General features: G+C 31.5%; 3 protein-coding genes across 6 annotated transcripts; 1 reads left to right on the top strand and 2 right to left on the bottom strand.

Annotated features, from left to right (window-relative positions):
- The first annotated feature begins 6,651 nt into the window (after positions 1–6,651).
- On the top strand, positions 6,652–11,278 carry LOC111314646 (uncharacterized). 4 transcript variants are annotated; one of them, XM_022916209.2, is made up of 9 exons: positions 6,652–6,936; positions 7,756–7,785; positions 7,903–8,158; positions 8,972–9,043; positions 9,141–9,208; positions 9,305–9,455; positions 10,154–10,234; positions 10,339–10,428; positions 10,696–11,277. In XM_022916209.2, exons 3-9 carry the CDS (start codon positions 7,904–7,906, stop codon positions 10,783–10,785), a joined length of 807 nt encoding a protein of 268 aa, XP_022771944.1. In that variant the 5' UTR covers positions 6,652–6,936; positions 7,756–7,785; position 7,903; the 3' UTR covers positions 10,786–11,277. The 4 variants fall into 4 exon arrangements, with proteins under 4 accessions (XP_022771944.1, XP_089608517.1, XP_089608516.1 ...); XM_089752391.1 differs by lacking the exon at positions 6,652–6,936 and adding an exon at positions 6,980–7,070 and having other exon boundaries at positions 10,696–11,278; XM_089752390.1 differs by lacking the exon at positions 6,652–6,936 and adding an exon at positions 7,132–7,577 and having other exon boundaries at positions 10,696–11,278.
- Positions 11,279–12,135: 857 nt separating this feature from the next.
- Positions 12,136–14,527, bottom strand: LOC111314645 (eukaryotic translation initiation factor 5-like). Its single transcript, XM_022916206.2, has one exon. It carries the CDS (start codon positions 13,760–13,762, stop codon positions 12,407–12,409), a length of 1,356 nt encoding a protein of 451 aa, XP_022771941.1. The 5' UTR covers positions 13,763–14,527; the 3' UTR covers positions 12,136–12,406.
- Positions 14,528–16,697: 2,170 nt separating this feature from the next.
- On the bottom strand, positions 16,698–17,693 carry LOC149512216 (mitogen-activated protein kinase kinase kinase 20-like). Its single transcript, XM_089752215.1, has one exon. It carries the CDS (start codon positions 17,691–17,693, stop codon positions 16,698–16,700), a length of 996 nt encoding a protein of 331 aa, XP_089608341.1.
- Between the last annotated feature and the right edge of the window lie 2,570 nt (positions 17,694–20,263).

The following is a 20,263-nucleotide window of genomic DNA, read 5'->3' as shown; positions in this document are numbered from 1 at the left end:
ACGTTTAGCGCCTCTAATTTCTCCTTAAACAAAGCTATTTTTTCATCAACATCACCGGATACCACTTTGCCCCATTTCTTCAAATAAAGTTTGACTTGTTTGAGTTGTTCTCTGATATTCATCCTACCATCTTCAGTTGCTGAGAGTTGCACCCACTTGTCACCAACCTCCTTCACAAAATCCTTATTCAAGAACCTGCAATCGAACACTTTAAAAGGTTTTGGCCCCCAATCTGCAGTATCATTTGTTAACAAAACAGGATAGTGATCAAAGACCGATCTGTTAAGAGCTCTTCGGTAGAGATCCTTAAAGACTTGTAATCATTCATTAGACACTAGATACCTATCTAATATGCTTTTCTTATTATCTCCACTGAACCATGTAAATTGCTTTCCATTAAATGGTAAATCAACAAATTCACCCAAGTTGACAAAATTATTGAAATCCACCATACCTGTACCTTTTGTTGCACAGCCCTTCCTCTCGGCTACTGCCCTAACTGCATTGAAATCTTCCACCACACACCATTATTTGCCCATATTATTTTTTAGGACCAACAATTCCTCCCATAACTCTTTATTCACCTTGATTTCGCACGGAGCTTAAACGTTGCAGACTACACAATCAAAATTCCAAAATTTCCACTTCCCTTTAACCGCCAATAGCCTCCTAAAAATTACATGCTGATCAACTTGGAAACAATCTGTATCCCAGACCATTATTAGGCCACTTGCTTGCCCATTTGTGGGAGCACAAATCCAGAAAGAATCCCTTTTCCCTAGACATTCAATATCTGAACTTCTTTGATGTCCTCCATTTTTGCTTCTTGAATTAGCTATATTCCACTCGGTTTTGAGCTATCAACTTTTTTAAAACTCTTTTCTTTGCATCGTTACCCATTCCCCGGATGTTCCTTTTCAGTTGCTGCCTTCTTTGTTTTCCTTTGCTCTCTTTTGAAAAGGCTTCGAGACTGCTATCCTCAAGATACTCAAGAGCTAACTTTCTTGGCTTTTATCTTATAGGTACCAGCTTTGACTTTTGGTTTCCAGCTCCCCATTATCACCGGTGTGTATCCCTTTTCCCCCCAGCCCATTTGTGGAATCTTTAAGCCGATCACCATTATTATCTTCGCTTGCTGTATGGCCCACTCTATTGCTAGTGTTGCTCTTATTTCCAACATGGCCGCACATCTTCTTTAAGATATTACTTGATATTATTATCGGGATATGATTCATATGTAAGTAAAAAATTTTATTTCATTAAAAAATTTAAACGAGAAGATTATTGAAATATGATTTATATACGAGTAAAAAATTTTATATCATTAAAAAATTTGAATGAAATATCTTATATATATATATAAAAGACTAAAAAATCTAATAATTTAAGTTTTGAGACTTAAGTAATATTTAACATGTATATATAGACTCTCTGATATACTTTCATGAGCTTTAAATATAATTTATCTCCGTAATAAATGGTATCAAAGCTAAAATTATACGAAGTTCGAGTCCCAATGATATTATTAAAAAAAAATTATTGACAGATCCAAAGCTGACTTTATCTATTAATTTTTTGTGCACAAAAACCTAATCACTTAAGCTTTTTTTATCTATCAATTTCATGTGCTCAATAACCTAATAATTTAAGTTTTTGAATTCAAACAATATCTAATATATATATATATATATAGATATATATAAACTCTTTAACACGCTCCTATAAGTTTAAGTGGGAGCTTAAAGTGTGGTTTATCTCTCCAATTATGGCCCCGCTTCCCCGCTTCTTCTTTGCCTATTGCTTCTACTCTTTATTCTCCTCAATAGCCAGGTTGTCCTAGCCCACCATTACTTCTAATTCTTCATGTTTGTTGGGACTAACGTTGACGGTAATGTCATTCTTATTTTTTAGAGCCATGCATTGCACGTTGGACTTTAAGCCTACCTCTGCTTTTACTCTCTCGATGTTTTCTTTGCCGCCATTTTCAAATTCATTGATGTTCCATTTTTCGGCTTCCCATGGCTCTTCATCTTATTGCTCCGTCCACCACTTGACCCGGAGATAGGTTTTGAATCTTTCCTTGCATCCTTGTATGGATTGTAGCAGCAAAAAAACAACGATATTATATCTGAACTAACTTCAATTACACGAACTGGGAAAGACTTACCCCTACACTAAACATTTATTATTTCATCAATCTTCTCTAGTTGGTTAGTCATTATTAACATAGCACCTCTACTGGAATCTTTGAATTCCAATGTTTTACCATCCATTGATACAAACTCACTGTATAGCTTGGCAATATTCTTGAATGTGTTATATCCCCATGCATGCAATGGCACCCCAAAACATGTAATTTATGTTGTTCTATATTTGTGCTCAATGGATTCATACCACAACTCCACATCATCAAACCATTCCTTTAGCCATGTCTAGCCTCCTTGCTTCATAACCTCCATGGTATCTTTCTCGTCAAACTCGATCAGAAACTGTCTTCCAGAGATTTTCTTAACATGGATATCAAACACTCCCTGAATCCTGAAATTTTCCTGCAACCTGTTTGTTTCATGGAAACCCCTAGCTGTTCCTATTGCACGTTTGCTCAGTTTATGTAGCACTTCTACATCCACTTTAGCACTGCAGTGTTTGGCTTGACTACTTGCCTCCTAGAGATTCTTATTTTGAACTCCATCTATCACCATCTTTTCTATCTCGTTTAATAATGCTTGCTTGTAAGATTTTTTAGAACTAGTGGCTTCCATTGTATCACTCAATTTAGGCTTTTGTTGACTGGCCTCTCTTTCAAAGGCACTTCTTCATCCGTTTTGGTAAACATTTTCTCTCCATTCTGATTATGTCTATCTTCTGGTTGCATCTTCCTCTAGTACATTGATCGTCCCCGGAATCTAGCATGGTTCACACCTATTCTCTAGTTGAAACACCAAGTTCCGTTCATTTTGTCCACTGCTCTCTTTCCTCCTCCATAATCTGCAAATCGAACGAATCCAAACTTTTTCCCTCTCTGACTTCTTTTCTTTGGAATGAAGACATCAACAACATTCTCATGCTGTTGAAATATCTTTTGCAGCCCTCTCTACTGCACTTTGAATGGAATGTTGTTTACAAACACTGAAAATGCTCTCATGTCTTTTTTGTTGTAGGGTCGTTAATATAACATCTAATGAATATAATTGTCCCATACGTATGTCACGTGTTAAACAGAATGAGATTGAATGATTTGTGAAGATTTTATGTGAATGACATGCAGATGTCATGTGACATTCTATATTTAGCTAATATTGGATTAAAGTTTTTTATATCCAAGTAAAAAATACAATTTTTTTCATTAGTGTTACAAATGATATTGATAGTTCCATACGATGTACGTATAATTTCATAATAATGCTAAATATCACACACACACACACACATATATATATACATATGTTATTTTAATTAACATTGTTAAAATTTGGATTAATATGACATATAATTTGAAAATTAACGATGTAAATTATAAATTTTTTTCTTCAAGTATCAATTTATACAATTTAAACTGTTGAGATGCAAAAAATGTGTATTTAACTCTATTATAACCCTTTTACACTAAAGAAAGAAAAATATTTGAGTATTTGATTCAATGACACACATATGTATCCTCTTTTATTAAAAAATAGGTAAAATATATAATTGATCATTTAATATATACATATGTTTGTAAAATAGTTACTTAACTATTAAAATTTTAATTTAATTATTAAAATTTGAATAAATATTTTTTTATCACTCAATCATTATTTTTTAATTATTTATTAACGTAATAATATCACATCAGTTGTTAAGTATCATGTGATATTATCATATCTTTTTATATGTCACATGTCACGTTAATATATTTTTAAAAATAAATAGTTAGATAATAAACAAATATATTTACTTAAATTTTAGAAATTAAATTAAAATTTTTAATACTTTTATGATTATTTTAAAAATACAATTAAAATTGATTGAAAAGAATATAATTTACCCTTAAAATATTAGGTAGGATCGCATTTCTCGTAAAAAATTTTAAAAAAATTATATATTAATGATCACTTTGGTTTGTGGGCGGGGTTTTTGTGAGTGAATTTTACGTTGTCCTACTAGCCTTTCCTAAAATTGTCAATGTTGAGCATGCAATTTAATAAAATATTTATAGTTTATGTTGTTATATATTAACCAACTAGATTGTTATATGATGTTGAAACCATTATCTCTCTTTACAATTCTGAGAGCTAAGGATAAGATTATAAAGATACAAAAATTATAATATTACTAAACAGATGCAAAATAGGTGAATCATGATTAGGATAACACAATGATTAAATTAATTTATTAAAGATGTTTAAGTGTGGAATCATGCGGTTAAGTTCTGACTCATTCAAGTCATATAACTTAAACTCGTTTTACTTTCACTGGAGTTCAAGTAAATTCTGAGTTCAACAACCTATCAGAATAATAAAAAAAAAAACTAAAGTGCAATCAAAATGAAAGATTAGGACCATGAATGGAATTTACCAAAAAAAAAAAAAAAGAATTGATGTGGCAAAATTCAATGATATAGTAATTTATTATTGCATGGACTTATAACTGACATGGTGAGAATGATCCACCTAATTAATCATCATCCATCTTAACTCTAGGATTTATGCTTCCCACTCAATTCAACTCTGTTCTCCGAAATTACTTTTAAAAACAAAAGCAAAAGGTCCAAATAATTTGTAGTCAATTTAGATTAAATCTAGGATTTATGACTCCTATAGCATCTACTTTTTCCTTCAAGGTATTTTTATTTTATTTATTTTAATAGATATTATATTATTTAGCAAATTAATTATCACTTGTTTTTTAATTATTCAATATGAGATAGAGTAATAGTATGAAAAAAGAATTATGAAATTTCTCTTAATTCATTGAAAGATTATGAAAGTGACAGTAATTTGTAAGTCATTTTTTAAATTTCTTGAGCCATTAATTGTATACTTTTTAAAAAATTAAATGGGTTTTAATAATATTTTCAATTTTATAATTTATGTGTTCTATTGCTTCATAATATAAATTCATGTCATGTGTATTCTTTTTCTTAATTAATTTGTTTTAAACGCATGTTATGTGAATTTTTCATTTTGTTTTAGTATTTTTCTTACACCTATAATTCTATTTTTATATATTAGTAAATACAACAGAGTTTGTTTTATGACCAAGAATAAAAAAATTAGTTTGGCCCAAACACAATGTCAAAATCTGTCATTGGAAATTTTGAGAAAAATAGAAAAATTAATAAAAATATTGAAACAAAAGAAGAATTTTTTTAAAAAAGAAAAAAAAAAAACTTGAATTTCTAAAAGGTAAAAGAAAAAGAAAGACCCATAGTAAGCTAATTAGCAATTCTCCCATTAATTCTTCACTACAAATCTTACTTTTGGTTGCCATTTTGGCTCTTAAAATTTTATTTAGTTGCACTATTTTTACACTTTTAACAGCATTAATATTAATTTAACTGCACCATACAAAATTTTAGCAACATTATTAATAAAATGCCACTATGGAAATTGCATACACTAGCAATTTGTTGCTATTAAACGTGAAAAAATCTCAATAAAAAGTTTAATAGTAGCACATTTTAAGTTTTCGTTGCCTAAAAATATATGCTATGCTAAATAAATTTGAAATTAAAGCCCTTTTTCTTTTCAGGCAGTTGTTTTACTTGTTATTCTTTGGTAATAAAATTTCAATTATCCAAAAAAAAAAAAGTGAAATAGGGGTTTTTAAAAGGTTTACTATTTTTTCTCTTTACTTCCAAATTCGGATCATATATCACATACCTTCATCTTATCATATCACTTCCAAATGAAATTTTTTTTATTTCTTTTTAATTTTAAGATGAACATTTAATAGAAAAATAGTTAACAAATTAAAAGATCTTTAATATATTTATATTAAAAGATATTAGATTTAACAAAAATTGATTCAAATTCAAAAAAACACTCTTTGATATTAATTCCACTTAAGTCTTTAATTAAAAAAAATTAATATCCCGAATATGTTTAATGTGAACTAGAATATGAAATGATTAAATCTTAAATAATTTAAAAAATTAATTCATATTATCTAAAATTATTTGAAAACAATTTGATTTTGAAATGTAACAATTATTTGAAATAATCAAACTTTAGATGACTTGATACAAAATTATATATTCAGATTTTTTTGGGCTTATTTTTTCTTTATTCAAAATGATTCAACTTAAATCCAACTCAATTCGTCAAATTGCCACTCAAGTTCTCATCCCAGGTAACTGGAATAAAAATTTCTTCAACATCACTCTAATAATCTTGGCCTCATGTTTTTTTAACATTGATCCCAAACAAATAGCCCCCACAAAAATGTGGTCCAAGAGCTTGAGCATCACCCACTGATTCATGGCGATGATCACTCCCCCAGGCTCAGGAGTGGTCCCAACTTCCACACCAAAGTAGGCCCCAAACCCACCTGACAACATCAGCATATTCTGGCATTCAGCACACCTGGCGTCACTGCAGTATCTCACTTCAATTCATCCTAGTCGCACGAGATAATTCTACCAATAAAATAAAATGGTGAACACATTCACACACACCCAAGTTAAAAAAAAAAAATGCAGACACTAGAAAATCCTGTTAAGGGGAATCATGGCAAGCAATCGTGTAGGGATTTTTGCCGTTAGAATCTTGTTTCTTTTTGCTTTTTTTTTGGATTGAAAATTGACATGAAAATGGAGTTGAGGTAATGATGGTGGTATCGGCCACACTCAACCTCTTGCCTCATTTGAAGAAACAACAACCCAGGAAGGAAGACCAAAGAAAGAGATAAAGATTGTTGCTTTCTTCTTCAATAGAAAATTCCATTCCCTTACTTGTAATTTAAGCTTCTTCTTTTCTTTCTTCCTTCCTTTTCCATTGCATTAATAGCTTCTGTCAATCATGATCTTTTTGTATCTACTTCAATTAAGTCTTATTCATTTATCAAGTTGACGCCTTTTTGGAACATGGGTCTCTTTCTCTCCCTTTCTATATAGAAAAAAATCTTTGCCTTTTGGTTTCTGGGTTTTTGTTCTCCTATCATTTCCTTTCTGGGTTTTCAATTTTCATCTGCTTTCTTGTAGCTTTTCAAGCCCTGTTTTTAGTTTCTATCATGTTTTCCTTTGCTCTTGCTTTGTTGGGATTTTCAGCTTTTGTATCATATCTTTGATATCTTTCTGCTTCTAGTTGAAGGCTCCTTTATCTTTTGTCTTTTTCCTTCTTTATTTTTCTACTATTCTGCCTAATATATTGCCTAATATATCTAAAAATCATTCTGTTTGATGTGGTTTAAAGATTACTCTTTTAACTGTTGATTTGTATCCAACCTTTATTTTGGCTTTAACCACTTTTATATACTCCATTTTCTTCTAAGAATGCTGCATTTTCTTGTAATACATATGGTTCCCAAGAAAACCAAGGCAGATCTTTATGTTTTGTGTTGTTTAAGGCTTCTGGGATATGAAAATTTTGTGTCAAGTAAGCAAAAAATTACTTGATGTCTTGATTAACACAATGGTAGAAATTATACCTTTAAAGTGGAATCTTCTTTTCAACTTTCAATTTATATTTTGTCTGCACTTTTTTGTCCTGTAATATTTTTATTTTTATAACTTTTTTGTCCATAAAATGAAAAAGGGTCTTATTTCCATTGCAGATTCAGCATTTGGTTTCAACTGTTGTAAAGGTACTTCTACTTTTTTATTTTTGGTTGTAGTTTTATGTGATTACATGTCATTTAAATATGCATTGTAATTTCTGTCAGTTTCTACAATTTTTATCTTTTTTTTTGTATGAATTGAAGGATGGGGGATCATTTTGTGTTGCTTGTGGATCGGCTATTAACTGAATCCACCCTTGAAGCTGCTATTGAGGGTAAAAACAAATCACAGCAAGGCATGCCCTCAGCAAGCAAAGATGATATAATTGACTTTTCATTTCATACGATGGATGAGAATGTTGGTTCATCTCCAAGTAAATTGGTGGAATGTAGGATTTGCCACGATGAGGATGAAGATTTGAACATGGAGATACCCTGTTCTTGCCGCGGCAGCTTGAAGGTCAGCTGTAGATAAACTGGTTCTTCTTACTTGAAATTTTAATGTCAGTACCAAAAAATTATGCGTAAACTGTAATATTTCCTATTATTTTCCATAATGATGCTAGATCAAGACCCTGCCTATGCAATTAAGTTGGAAAATGTTTGCATGTACTGCTAAATGGTAATGTGTTCTTAAGCATCAGTAGTTTCATAGAACTGTTGCCTTTGTTTTTGGCTTATCTGAAAATGTTTGTTACTTTTATCAAAAGCATCAACTATCACCTTAAAATTTGTTCTTCATTCTCCAGATTCAGAGTTCTGTGTTACCTGGTCTCTTACATTCAGCTTTGTATGTTATTTTGGGACACTGCAGGGCAAATGTGTTATGTCTAGATCAATTAAATCAGTGAGCATCTGTATTTTAAAATCCAGTGTTACCTTGCATGTAGGTTGGTATTTTCCCTTTTTAGAGAAGATGACCAAATGCCTGAAAAACAGATATGGCCTATTGGAGCCATTAAATGCAGTGTGCTTGAGAAGCTCTGTTGCAATTTGAGAGAGTGCATAGTTTCTTGTTGACATAAATATTGGAAATGTGCATCTCAAGAAAAAGCTAGGTCAAGTTTAAAATGCCAGGCATTTTACATGTAGGTTACATTCATATATCAATTGGTTATTGTGTTGTAGCATGCAATGCACCGAGGGCATTCCCTCCATGCACTGAGGGCATTCTCCCTTCTTCCACTGTCATGGCAAAGTTTTCCACTTGTATTGAATAGTTGCAAAAGAGATAACTTGCTTTTTTCTGCTACTCTTTTTTTGTTTGTTACAGTATGCTCACCGCAAATGTGTTCAGAGGTGGTGCAATGAAAAGGGCGACATCATCTGCGAGATTTGCCACCAGGTCCAACCGTTGTTTTATTTTGTCAGTTCATAATCTGCCTGAAATTGAAAGAAACTGATTGTTTCTCTCTTTTGTTGGAATATTTGCAAAATTACAGCAATATAAGCCTGGTTATACAGCACCGCCTCCTTTATTTCATTATGGAGGTGTTCCTATGAACTTCAGGTATATCTTGATCTGTCTTGCCTGATTCTAGCCTTCTTTGTGGAATAGAGTGGTTTTTCCTTCACTCATTAGTAAACAATTGTGATATCATCTCAGAGGAAATTGGGAAATTTCCAGGAGAGACCCATCAGCTTCTCATTTTATAGCAATGGTTACTACTGATCGTGATTTTCTGGAATCAGACATTGATGATTACTCGGCTCCCAGTTCTCGAAGCCTGATATGTTGTCGTGCCATTGCTATAATTGTACATCTCTCTCTCTCATCATGGTTCTAATTGAATGTTCATATCTCTTTAAACTGTTCAGGTTTATTTGATGAATTTATAAAGTATGGTGTGAGAAAGAAGGGGTGGAGGATCTGTAATTAATTTTAAGGAATATACCTTTCTTAAACTGAAATAAATATGGTATTCATTAAAACTCTCTAAAATCTGTTTTTCTTGAAACAGGGTGAACCTTTTTCAAAGTAATATCCCCAACAAAATCTTCTATGGAAGTAATTTAAAAGGAAAATAATCTTTCTGAAAAAAATATGAATAAGATGGTTGATTGCCAGTTGGTTTGATGGCTAGGAAGGAGGTAAGGTGGCCAGACAATGGGCCCTGTTGTGCCCTTGCTAAGTAGCCAGTACTTTCATTTTTCTGGTGCCTTTCTTTTTGGCTGGTGAAAATGTTTCACTATGATCTCCGAGTCTTGATCTTTTTGTTTAGAGCGTTTGCTTTAGTTCACGAGAGTTCGGCAGTTACAGGTCATTGTTCTGTTGGTAATGCTTAGTTGATAATTGAATACTTCTCATACAGAGATTTGCTAACAAGCCCAGATGTAAAAATGCTAAAGCATTGAGTCCACTTTGTTGATATCTAATTTCTTAGGTATTTTTAGATTGGTTATTTGGTTCCAACATTTTAACAACCAGGTCATTTGTTTACATGCATATCTGCAGTTTATGGTTCTTCTGGTTTTGCGCCACACTCTTCCAATCATAACCAGTGGAGCTGGAGACTATTCTTTGACATTGTTCACTGTGAGGAGTAATTAAACTAGTTATTATCTGTACAAGAGCAAGGGGGTGCCATTTAGGCACAGTGTTGCAAACGAGTGTCTTAACTCTTTGGCTTCATGTTGCAGTTACTAATGTTGAGAACCATCGGGATTCTGTTGCCTATATATATCATGGTCAAGGCATTCACCGCCATCCAACGTCGCCGACACCATCAGGTTGGGAATACATTCAGTTTTTCCCTTAATGCAATCAATTAGAGACTGTTTTTAGTCTAATTTGATTTTGTACTTCTTCAATTGAGCTATGATATCCAGGTACACATGCAGTAGTAGTATAACCACCAAAACTTAATAGTCATACTGAATCACCCGACTTATTGCTAGATATATTTCTATAAGCTTCTGCTATTCAAGAACTGCTTTTGTCATTATTGTTACCAGTTAAATTGGCGCTTAATTTCACATGACTTTGCTATGTTATAGGATCCTCGTTTTTCCCTCGCTGCATCAGATGAAGAAAGTGATTTATCGCAACTGCAGCAGCCACAGTCACGTTTGATTCGTGTACATTAATCTGACTGTATGCTGAATCATATGGAAGAACTGAATATTTGATTGTGGCACTAAAGAAAAAACAGAAAACGGCAGGATATATGTAATTGATGATGGTTGAATAGCTGCTGTTGTCTTTAGCATGGCAGAAGTGACTTGATCAAACATCAAATCAGCAAGGATTCATATTTCATCAGAATGCAGATTTTACTACTACCGTGTATATTTACAAAAGTATTCAATAGTAAATATAAATATAGCATAGAAAGATTGTTAGGGTCAAGAAATTGTCTGTCATCCTTACTAGGGATGGAGAAATGGAGAATGGTGTCTTGCAACCAACAGCTGATGGAAAAAAAAATGCCTGCAAATGTGACTGAATCTCTCTTATTCAGTACCCCCCCTCTCTCTTAATAACTTTCAGACCTATCATTAACTTTTTCAAAAAGACAAAAAAAAGAAAAAAAAAAAAGGGAAATCTATTCTTTATGGGGTTTAATCAAATCGGTTTCGTCTCTCACTTCAGTAATTCCCTGGGTAAGAAAATATACAAAGTATAAATAAAATGATGATGGTAACATTGAATATAATAGTTGATTGACTCATCCAGTCATTTATTATTATTATTTTTTTGAATTTACACTAAAACAGTTGCTTGCCTTCTGTTGAATCATTGAACACTCTCTTTGGTCTGGAGATTGAAGGGACGATGATTGACTATAACAATTAATTTACTCATCTTGTCATAATTAATTTTTTCGAATTTACACTGAAACAGTCGTTTATCCTAAAGTCTATTGAGCCATTTTTAAATCCTTCCCCTTTCAATTAGAGATTGGAGGGACAGTAGGAGTTTTGACCTTTAATTGCACCGTTAGAATGCTATCCAAATGCAATCTCCAGCGGAAATGTAAGTCAAAACCTCCTTATTCCTGATAAGATAAAATACAAATGAGCCCTAAATTGTACCCAAAAAGGCAAGTGTATTTATTTTTTTAAAGATGGGAAAATATTTGTATTTTAGTCGAATTGGTTCATTGAGCTTCATTTTATAATCACTCTCCCTACAAAGCTAGTAAATTGTACTTAAACAAAAACATCCAAAAAAAAAAACAAGAAATATAGCTTTTTGTTTTCAAGTATATTTTTTGACAAAAATAAACTCGTACCTCCGATAAAAGAAAGGGAGTTCATCTAGCTTCTCTATCATCAGCCTCAGGGGCACAGCCATCACATTGAGAGCCAGTTGGAACCCAGCGTGAAAATTCCATGAATTCCAGATATACGGATCATGTCATCAGTACCACCAATGGCAAATCAGTAATTTAGTTCACTAGATCATTAACTACCGGGAAATTAAACACTACAAACTTCAATGATTAGGGAGAATGGAAATTTAACTTAAACAAAGGAATTGTAGATAATAACATTCAACCGTCCAAGCACAAATCAACAATATGACAGCTGACAATAGGGATCAAAGCCCTAACATTAGACAAGACACTCCATGAAAAAACTAAAGCAAACTTCAAAATCAAAGTAGTCTCACTCACCACTCTTTATTCACTAGTAGCAGAAAACACTTTAAAAATGCAAAAACACAAACATTGGCAGCAGCCATCTGGAAGAAAGAGGTACCATGTCATTCCTCTTCAGATTCTGACTCTGCACTCTGGAGCCAATCAATAAAAGGCTTAGCATTCTTCCATATCTGAGAGCCTTTGTTCTCTCCCTTCAGACCTTCTTGATACCATTGCAGTATGTACTCCTCCTCCAACACATCAGCATCATAGAGTGCTTTCAAAACTAAAGAAACTTCCTTCAATGCACTTGAGCTGGCCTTTCCACAAAATGACTCTATCGCTTTAAGTAGAAGCAGCTGTGATCCCTCATCTTGAGCAACGGCAGCAGCAAGGTAGTTTTTCCTTTTAACCACCTCCTTAGCAACCCCTTTATTGATGCCATCAAAGAGTGCCTCTAGGAGAGCAATCATCTTTTCCTGGTCAGAACCAGAAAGAGATCCCAAAAGTTTCTTCAGTTGATTTGCAGAAACACCTTTCTTCAAATTTGCTTTCAATTCCTTAACAGCAAGGGCCTCATTAAGGTCTGAGTTGCCATTCTTAGCCTTGTGATTGTCTTGCCTTGGTGAAGATGAACCATTTGAATTGTTGCTTGCTTTGCTAGTCACCTTTGTTTTCTTTTCTGATTCATTTGTAGATAACATGACCATATCCGCTGTCACAGCACTCAATTGCTCCTGGATTCGCTGCTGAGCTGCTTCCACTGATGTATCAGTTTGCCATTGCACATCATCCTCATCAATCTCTTCCTTTTCATCAACTTGACTGTGAGGTGGTGAAACGTAATCATCATCACAGCCACCAGCTTTCTTCTTTGATGTGCTGACTTTACTGGTGCATTCCTTAGAAGAGGAGCCTTTCTTCTTTCCGTCTTTCTTCAGTTTTTTCTGCTCTTCATCTGCAGCCTCACCTTGCTTAAGTCGCTCCTTTTCAGCCCTCCTCAATGCTTTCTTGTCTTTTGATCCCTTCTTCACTTCAGGTGGGTTTTTCAAGATGAAAGTTGTCAACTTATCTTTCATATCAACATCTGAAACAAAACCACATGCAGCACAGTTCAATTGGATCATCTGAGTCTTAGATATCAATATCTCAGTTTCAGGGTTTCGACAGCCAAAACACTGCACATATTTCTTGATGAAGTTTTCAAGAAGTCCAGCAAGCTTAGCAGTATCATGGGACCCATTAACAAGGGAAGTCCCGGTTTTTTCATCAAATTTAGACTGAGCACCAAGCTCACAGCCAAAATATTTGGTTGTATAAGAGGCTGGCCTTGCCAATGCCTTTGCAATATCAACCATGTTGACTATGTTCGTTTTGATTCCATTTCCTCGGCCCTCAAACTTGGTGATCATTTTGGGCATCTTATACCTGTAGAAGGCATCATCGCTATTTCCAGCACCAATATTCTGTAAAGCCATCTTCAACAACAATTGAAAACAAAATAGCTCTATGTCACAGGCAGCAAATGATAGAACTCAAGGTGTACACAGCAGTAAAGTCTTCTAAAGTTTTGTACAGTATGAGAGAAGACTGATCTTGTACAATCTCAAAAGGTTGCAACCAGCTGCAGCCATGAAAATCTGGGTGTTCTTTAAATGATCCAAGATACATACAGCCAAATTTGTCGGACAAAGGTCTGATCTTTTTTCTAACTGAAGGACAATACTCTTCAAGCAACCCAAGTGATCCCAAATAGGGAATGACCTGGATGGACATAAAAGAAATTTCAAACTTTTACACACTGCACCTAGAAACTATGCTGATAGGAGCAGCACCTGCAAGCTTCATCAAAAACACCTTCATATGTCAGCACAACATAGATACACATACAATTTGTAACAACAATCCATTCTTATAACTCATAAGCAAGCCCTGAACATGCCCACTGAAAACTTACAAGGAAATCATGTAAAGAATACATAATTCATTCCAACACTTGTATAAAACAAGCTAGTGACTTGCTGGAGCTTCGGAAACTAATATGTCAAATATAAATATACTTGTCTTCAATAGATTAGAAGCGTAATTTCACATTAGTTACACTGACAAAGCATAACAACAATATTATTCATTTAAAAAATTCAAAGCAAAATAAAAGCTAATAAAATTACGAGTTTTACATAATGCATAAAATATACGAGCACATTTACAAAAAAAATAAAATTTCCTTTAAAAAAAAAATCACTACAACTAAATACTAATATATTATGCCATTAAGTAGGTTTTGCATCTAACTATTTTCTATATGTTCAAATAAATTAGTTATTTATTCAATGCAAATTTATTTTTCCCTTTTCTTCCTAACATTAAAGATTACAACTTTTTTATTGATTTTCATCACAAAAATATTTAAATAATATAATCAGCTCCATTACCTTAAAAAAAAATTAACTGACAAGGAAAATAAATCAAAAACAAAATAAATAAATCTGAAAAAAAGACAATCAAAATTCATCCAAAACCAGTTTTTATTTAGCATCCAATTCATTCATTGATTCCTTCAATAAATCTCGATTAAACAAACAAAGATCCGAAACCGATAATTAAATAAACTATAGAAATATAAACGAAAGCGATCACCGAAACAAATGGAAAGTTTTTAGATTCTTTACCTGGAATCAAAGGATCTAGAAAATATATATATATATATATATATTTAAAGAGATGATAGGGTTTTGGAAGAAATTGGTTTTCTTTCAGGGATATTTTGAGTTTGGTTTGAGTTTGAGCTCTTAAGATTGTTTATATAGGGATTGGAGATGAGGCCAAGAATTTTGGTTGTGTAAGGCAGGGACCACATTAGGTTCCATGCTTTTGCATGCTGTTTTTAATTTAAATAAAAAGATAGAAAAAATCACCATCAATAAAATATGAAATTCCTTTATTTCCAGAACTCCACTTCTTGTATTTTAATAAACTTTCTTTTTTTAGGGGATATTAATAAACCCAAAAGAAAACAAAGAACAGAAAAAATAAAATATAAAGAAAAAAGTATTCTTTATCTTGGTTGAATTGAATGCTTGACCAAAAGTAACTTGTAGTAATATAAGAGAAAAAAAAAAAGTTAAAGAGTAATTGAATTAATAATTTATGTGTAAGCCAAATAAAAAAAAAATGACGAATAATTGGAAATTAAAAAAAATTCAATTACTTTCATTTATTATGAATTGAGAAAGAGTTTGCATCATATAATACAAATTAAATCTGATTGGTCTAAATAATAAAAGGAAGAGTTTAAAATCTGTAAGTCCAAGATTACATCTCACCCTATGTGATTTAATTCAATTTTATAATGGATTTGTTTTGTGTTAACATTGATCTATTAGTTGAATCTTGAAGTCCAAGGTCATATCTCACCCTATGTGATCATTTAATTCAATTTTACATTAGATTTGTTTTGAGTTGATATTGATTTATTAGTTGATTGTTATTTGGTTAAATTTTTATACGAAATGTGATTTTTAATTATTATAATTATAAATTCTATTTATAAATATAAAAATGTTATTGATTTTTATTTCATAAAAAAAAAAAACTTTATTTATTTCCATCACTGGCCAATAAAAAATCTTTTATAACCATCAAATGTGTGTAAATAAGATATATGAAACATTGGAACATATCATCAATTAATTAGGTTCATGATCTATCTATGTAAGTATGCATGCTAGGGTTTAAAAGCTTTAAATTCTCAATGATGAGGTGACTGTGAGATTTCTAGATATCCAATTTCAATATATTATATATTTTATTTGTTTGATTAAATTAAGAAATTAACATTTAACCGAAAGTTTTCATAGCTCGAGTGATTTAATTAACACCTTAAAAATTTAGGTTTAATTGGACTTAAGTTTGGTTCATCCAAATCAGTTTATTTTATGTTTATTACTAAGGTATTAATTTTTAATATTTTAAAATATATCTTTATAATTAAAATTAAATAAAAATTATATACATTTATTTATTTATATATTACCAATGATAATAATAATAATCATAATAAAAGATCTTTGAACGAAAGGTTTTAGCATGTAGTACCCCTACCCATTAGGCCGTTACTCAATTTGATCATGGAAAAAGTAGTTAAAATTAATGAAAGTGGATGGCCATGAACATATAGAAAATATTTACATCATATGTCAAGAACATTTTATAAGTTTAAAACTGTTAAAAGAACATAATACAATAATAAAAAGTTTGAAAAAATTAATCCAAGACAAAGCCTAAAAACAAACATCAGGCCTACTTTGATAGCATGTTGGTTGCAACATAATCAAGAGGAAGAGGGTGGCTTTTTCAGGTTTCATCTGCATGTTGATTATGCCTTTGAATTCTTCAATTTGCACCATATTCCTAGACGCCCATCTTCATTACTTGCAACCTTAAGTTTTCAACCAAATCTCCTTCTGGTCCGAATTTGTCATCCTTTTGGAAACTCTTTGTGGATTGGATTAACGATTTGTCCTCGTCAAAAATTGTTGAAGAAAGGGCTGAGAAGAGTTGTGGGAGATTGCTTCCATACGAAAAAAAGCTGAACTCTGGCATAAGAAAAGAGTGGCTTAACAGCATATTAGCCATCCATCGTTGCTTGGGATCCGTAGCAAAACACTTTGCTAAGAAATCCTTCCCAATACTTGACATGTTTTCTGGGATTTTGGGTGATTCTCCATTCAAAAGCTTGTTTCTCAAATCTTTCAGGTTGCTATAGTTCCATGGCATTTTCCCACTAATCATCTCAACAATAATGCAACCGAGTGACCATACATCCAATGCACCACTGATTTCTCCCATCACAGATTCAGGTGACATATAATCTGCTGTACCTCGAAAACCATATTCCCAAAGTTGTGGAATATCTTTTTCCCCACATTGTCTAGCTAACCCAAAATCCGCAATCTTTAAAGTATTCAAATCGGAACCGGTCTGAGATGGAAAAACCAAAATATTTTCTGGTTTAAGATCAGAATGGATGTATCCTCTGTTGTGAATGTCAACAAGCCCTTCAAGAATCATTCTTGCATAATCCTTCACATCACATTCGGGTATTTTGCCCCCATACTTGTTCATCAAATCCAAGAGACTACCGCCAGATGCATATTCAAGAAATAAGTTATAAAAATACCCTCCATCTCGTTCAAAACTCGTGAAACCACCAAAACATTGAACAATATTTGGGCAACCTATAAACTTTTTAAATATTTCCCATTCCTTGGAAAGAGAAAAAGACTTTGTTAAAGGTGCAGATTTTACAGCAAACAACCCAGAACAAGGAGAAGTCGTTTCCACCAAATGTACCACACCATATGCTCCCCTCCCAAGGACCTTAAGCTTCACTCCTTTCACCTCCATTCTATACTTTTCTTTCTTCTTCTCTGAACTTAAACGACTAGTTAATCGATGGTGGTATAAGGTTACGTACGTTTTATATAAACTTGTTGAATTAGGTCGGTTTCCTAATTCATCACGGAAGAATTCCAATTTGCATGTAAGCCGCCGTTAATTTGAGCCCAACCAATAAGCCCTATGATTCGGGTTTATGTCCTATATGTTTGGTCCGTCATTTTATAATGAATTTACAACCCAAACTTTAATTATCCAGGAAGTAGTATATGGATATATAGGCTGAAATTTTTATTAAAAAAAATCAATATTTTAACTAAGCATAATAATTATTACTAACTTAATTTTAGAATTCTTTTGACAATGGTTAGACTTAAATTTGAAAAAAAAAATAAAGATTTATTAGTATAACTCTGTTTAACAAAATTTTCAATTATAAGATGAATAAATGATGAAAATAAACGTAAATAGTTTTCCTTGCTATTGTTCAACAACAATAACAATTAACAATATTAAAAAAAAATTAAAGCCACATACATAACCACGTAAAGATAATTTGAAGGTATTTTGGAAATAATATTTAAAGCTATATAAACATGCTCTTAAAAGACAAAACTAATACTCCTTCCATCCCTATTTGTTTGTTTTATATTGACTTTTGCGGAGTTTAAAAAAAAGTTTGAGTTTAATGTATTTAATATTAAGATTAAAATTTATTTTTAAAAATTATAATTTCATGATTTTTAACGTTAAAAATTAAAATAAATCATAAAGATAATTTTAAAATATAAAAATTTAAGAATTTTAAATGTTCAAAAAAGAAAATAAGATATAATTTTGAAACATCCTAAAAAGGAAAAATGAACAAAGAAAATAGGACAGAGGAAGTATAAGACTAACTTTTTCTAGAAAAGATAGTCAAGCATTAATGAAAAACATTGTTCTTTGTTTATTTCAATTGTCATGTTCAAATGAAAGGAGTACCTACCAAGAGAAATTGGAACATGACAATATATTTAGAATTTGCTACTCATATGTACCAGTTTGTTAAAACACAATATAATTTCCGTTCATCTAGACCAAAAAGACATGCATGCCAAAGAATAAAAAGAAGAAAGTTTAACAAAAAATAAACATGAAGAGATTTTTTCAATAGATCAAATATTGTACGCGAAACTTTTATACAAAGATCTACTTTTTATATAAGTGCATCAAATTTATGTGGTAAGAAATGAATAACTAAAATTGTGTAAAATAAGCGAACAAGACATGCATAGTTGCTAGGCAATTTATTACATGAACATGTTATAGACAACAATGATAGGTATATTGAGACTCATTTACAAAACAATGCATACTTGAAAAAAAATCAATTTACTATTTCCAAAGAAGAAATTGGCATAAAGATTAAGGTAACATGGCACACAATCATGATAATAGTTAATAGTCAGACTATTGAATTTGAAAAACTGACATATTAGCCTTTATCATAATCAAAGACGAAAGAAATTTGCAAATTGAAATATCAATTGGTGGGAAGACACTGTGCACAAATATGTATATAAACTTGTTGAATTAGGTCGGTTTCCTAATTCATCATGGAAGAATCCAATTTGTATGTAAGCCGCCGTTAATTTGAGCCCAACCAATAAGCCCTTAGATTGGGGTTTATGTCCTATATATTTGGTCCGTCATTTTATAATAAATTTGCAATCCAAACTTTAATTATCCAGGAACTAGTATATAGATATATAGGCTGAAATTTTTATTAAAAAAAATTCATTATTTTAACTAAGCATAATAATTAGTACTAACTTAATTTTAGAATAATCTTTTACAATGGTTAGACTTAAATTTGAAAAAACAAAACCATAAAGATTGATTAGTATAACTCTATTTAACGAAATTTTCAATTATAAGATAAATATATGATGAAAATAAACATAAATAGTTTTCCTTGCATTGCTACTGTTAAAAAACAATAATAATTAAAAATATTATAAAAATAAAAAATAAAGCAACATACATAATCACGTAAAGATAATTTGAAGGTATTTTGGAAATAATATTTAAAGTTATATAAACACGCTCTTGAAAGACAAAACTAATACTCCTTCCATCCTTATTTGTTTGTCTTATATTTACTTTTGCTGTGTTTAAAAAAAAAAAAAAAAACTTTACTTTAATGTATTTAATATTAAAATTAATTTTTTTAAATTAAAGTTTCATGATTTTTAATATTAAAAATTAAAAAAATCATAAAAAATAATTTTAAAAAATAAAAAAGTAAGAGTTTTAAATATAAAAAAAAAACATATAATTTTGAGACATCCTAAAAAGAAAAATTGAACAAAAAAATTTGGACAGAGGGAGTATAAGACTAACTTTATATAGAAAAGATAGTCATGCATCACTACAGGGGTTTTGGTTTTTAGTGATATTTTTTTTAACGTTTAATGGCGTTTATAAACGTCACAAAAAGATTTACGGTGTTTATGAAAAATGTCACACAGAGTGCCGACCATTCAAGCATCGTGATAAATAGCGATGTTTTAAAAAAAATGCATTAATATTTACGG

The sequence above is a fragment of the Durio zibethinus genome, chromosome 23 (assembly GCF_047325235.1).
Source record: "Durio zibethinus cultivar Kanyao isolate XHJ-2024 chromosome 23, ASM4732523v1, whole genome shotgun sequence".
Taxonomy (NCBI): Eukaryota; Viridiplantae; Streptophyta; class Magnoliopsida; order Malvales; family Malvaceae; genus Durio; species Durio zibethinus.
Note: the sequence above shows the minus strand (reverse complement) of the source record. Positions and strands in the feature narration are given on the sequence as shown.

Bases quoted from the DNA above. Each gene is read 5' to 3' on its own strand.
- LOC111314646 (XM_089752391.1), top strand. From the start codon at position 7,904: ATGGGGGATCATTTTGTGTTGCTTGTGGATCGGCTATTAACTGAATCC. The intron at 9,209-9,304 runs GTATATCTTGAT...ATATCATCTCAG, and splicing joins GGTGTTCCTATGAACTTCAG to AGGAAATTGGGAAATTTCCA. The intron at 10,429-10,695 runs GTTGGGAATACA...GCTATGTTATAG, and splicing joins AACGTCGCCGACACCATCAG to GATCCTCGTTTTTCCCTCGC.
- LOC111314645 (XM_022916206.2), bottom strand. From the start codon at position 13,762: ATGGCTTTACAGAATATTGGTGCTGGAAATAGCGATGATGCCTTCTAC.
- LOC149512216 (XM_089752215.1), bottom strand. From the start codon at position 17,693: ATGGAGGTGAAAGGAGTGAAGCTTAAGGTCCTTGGGAGGGGAGCATAT.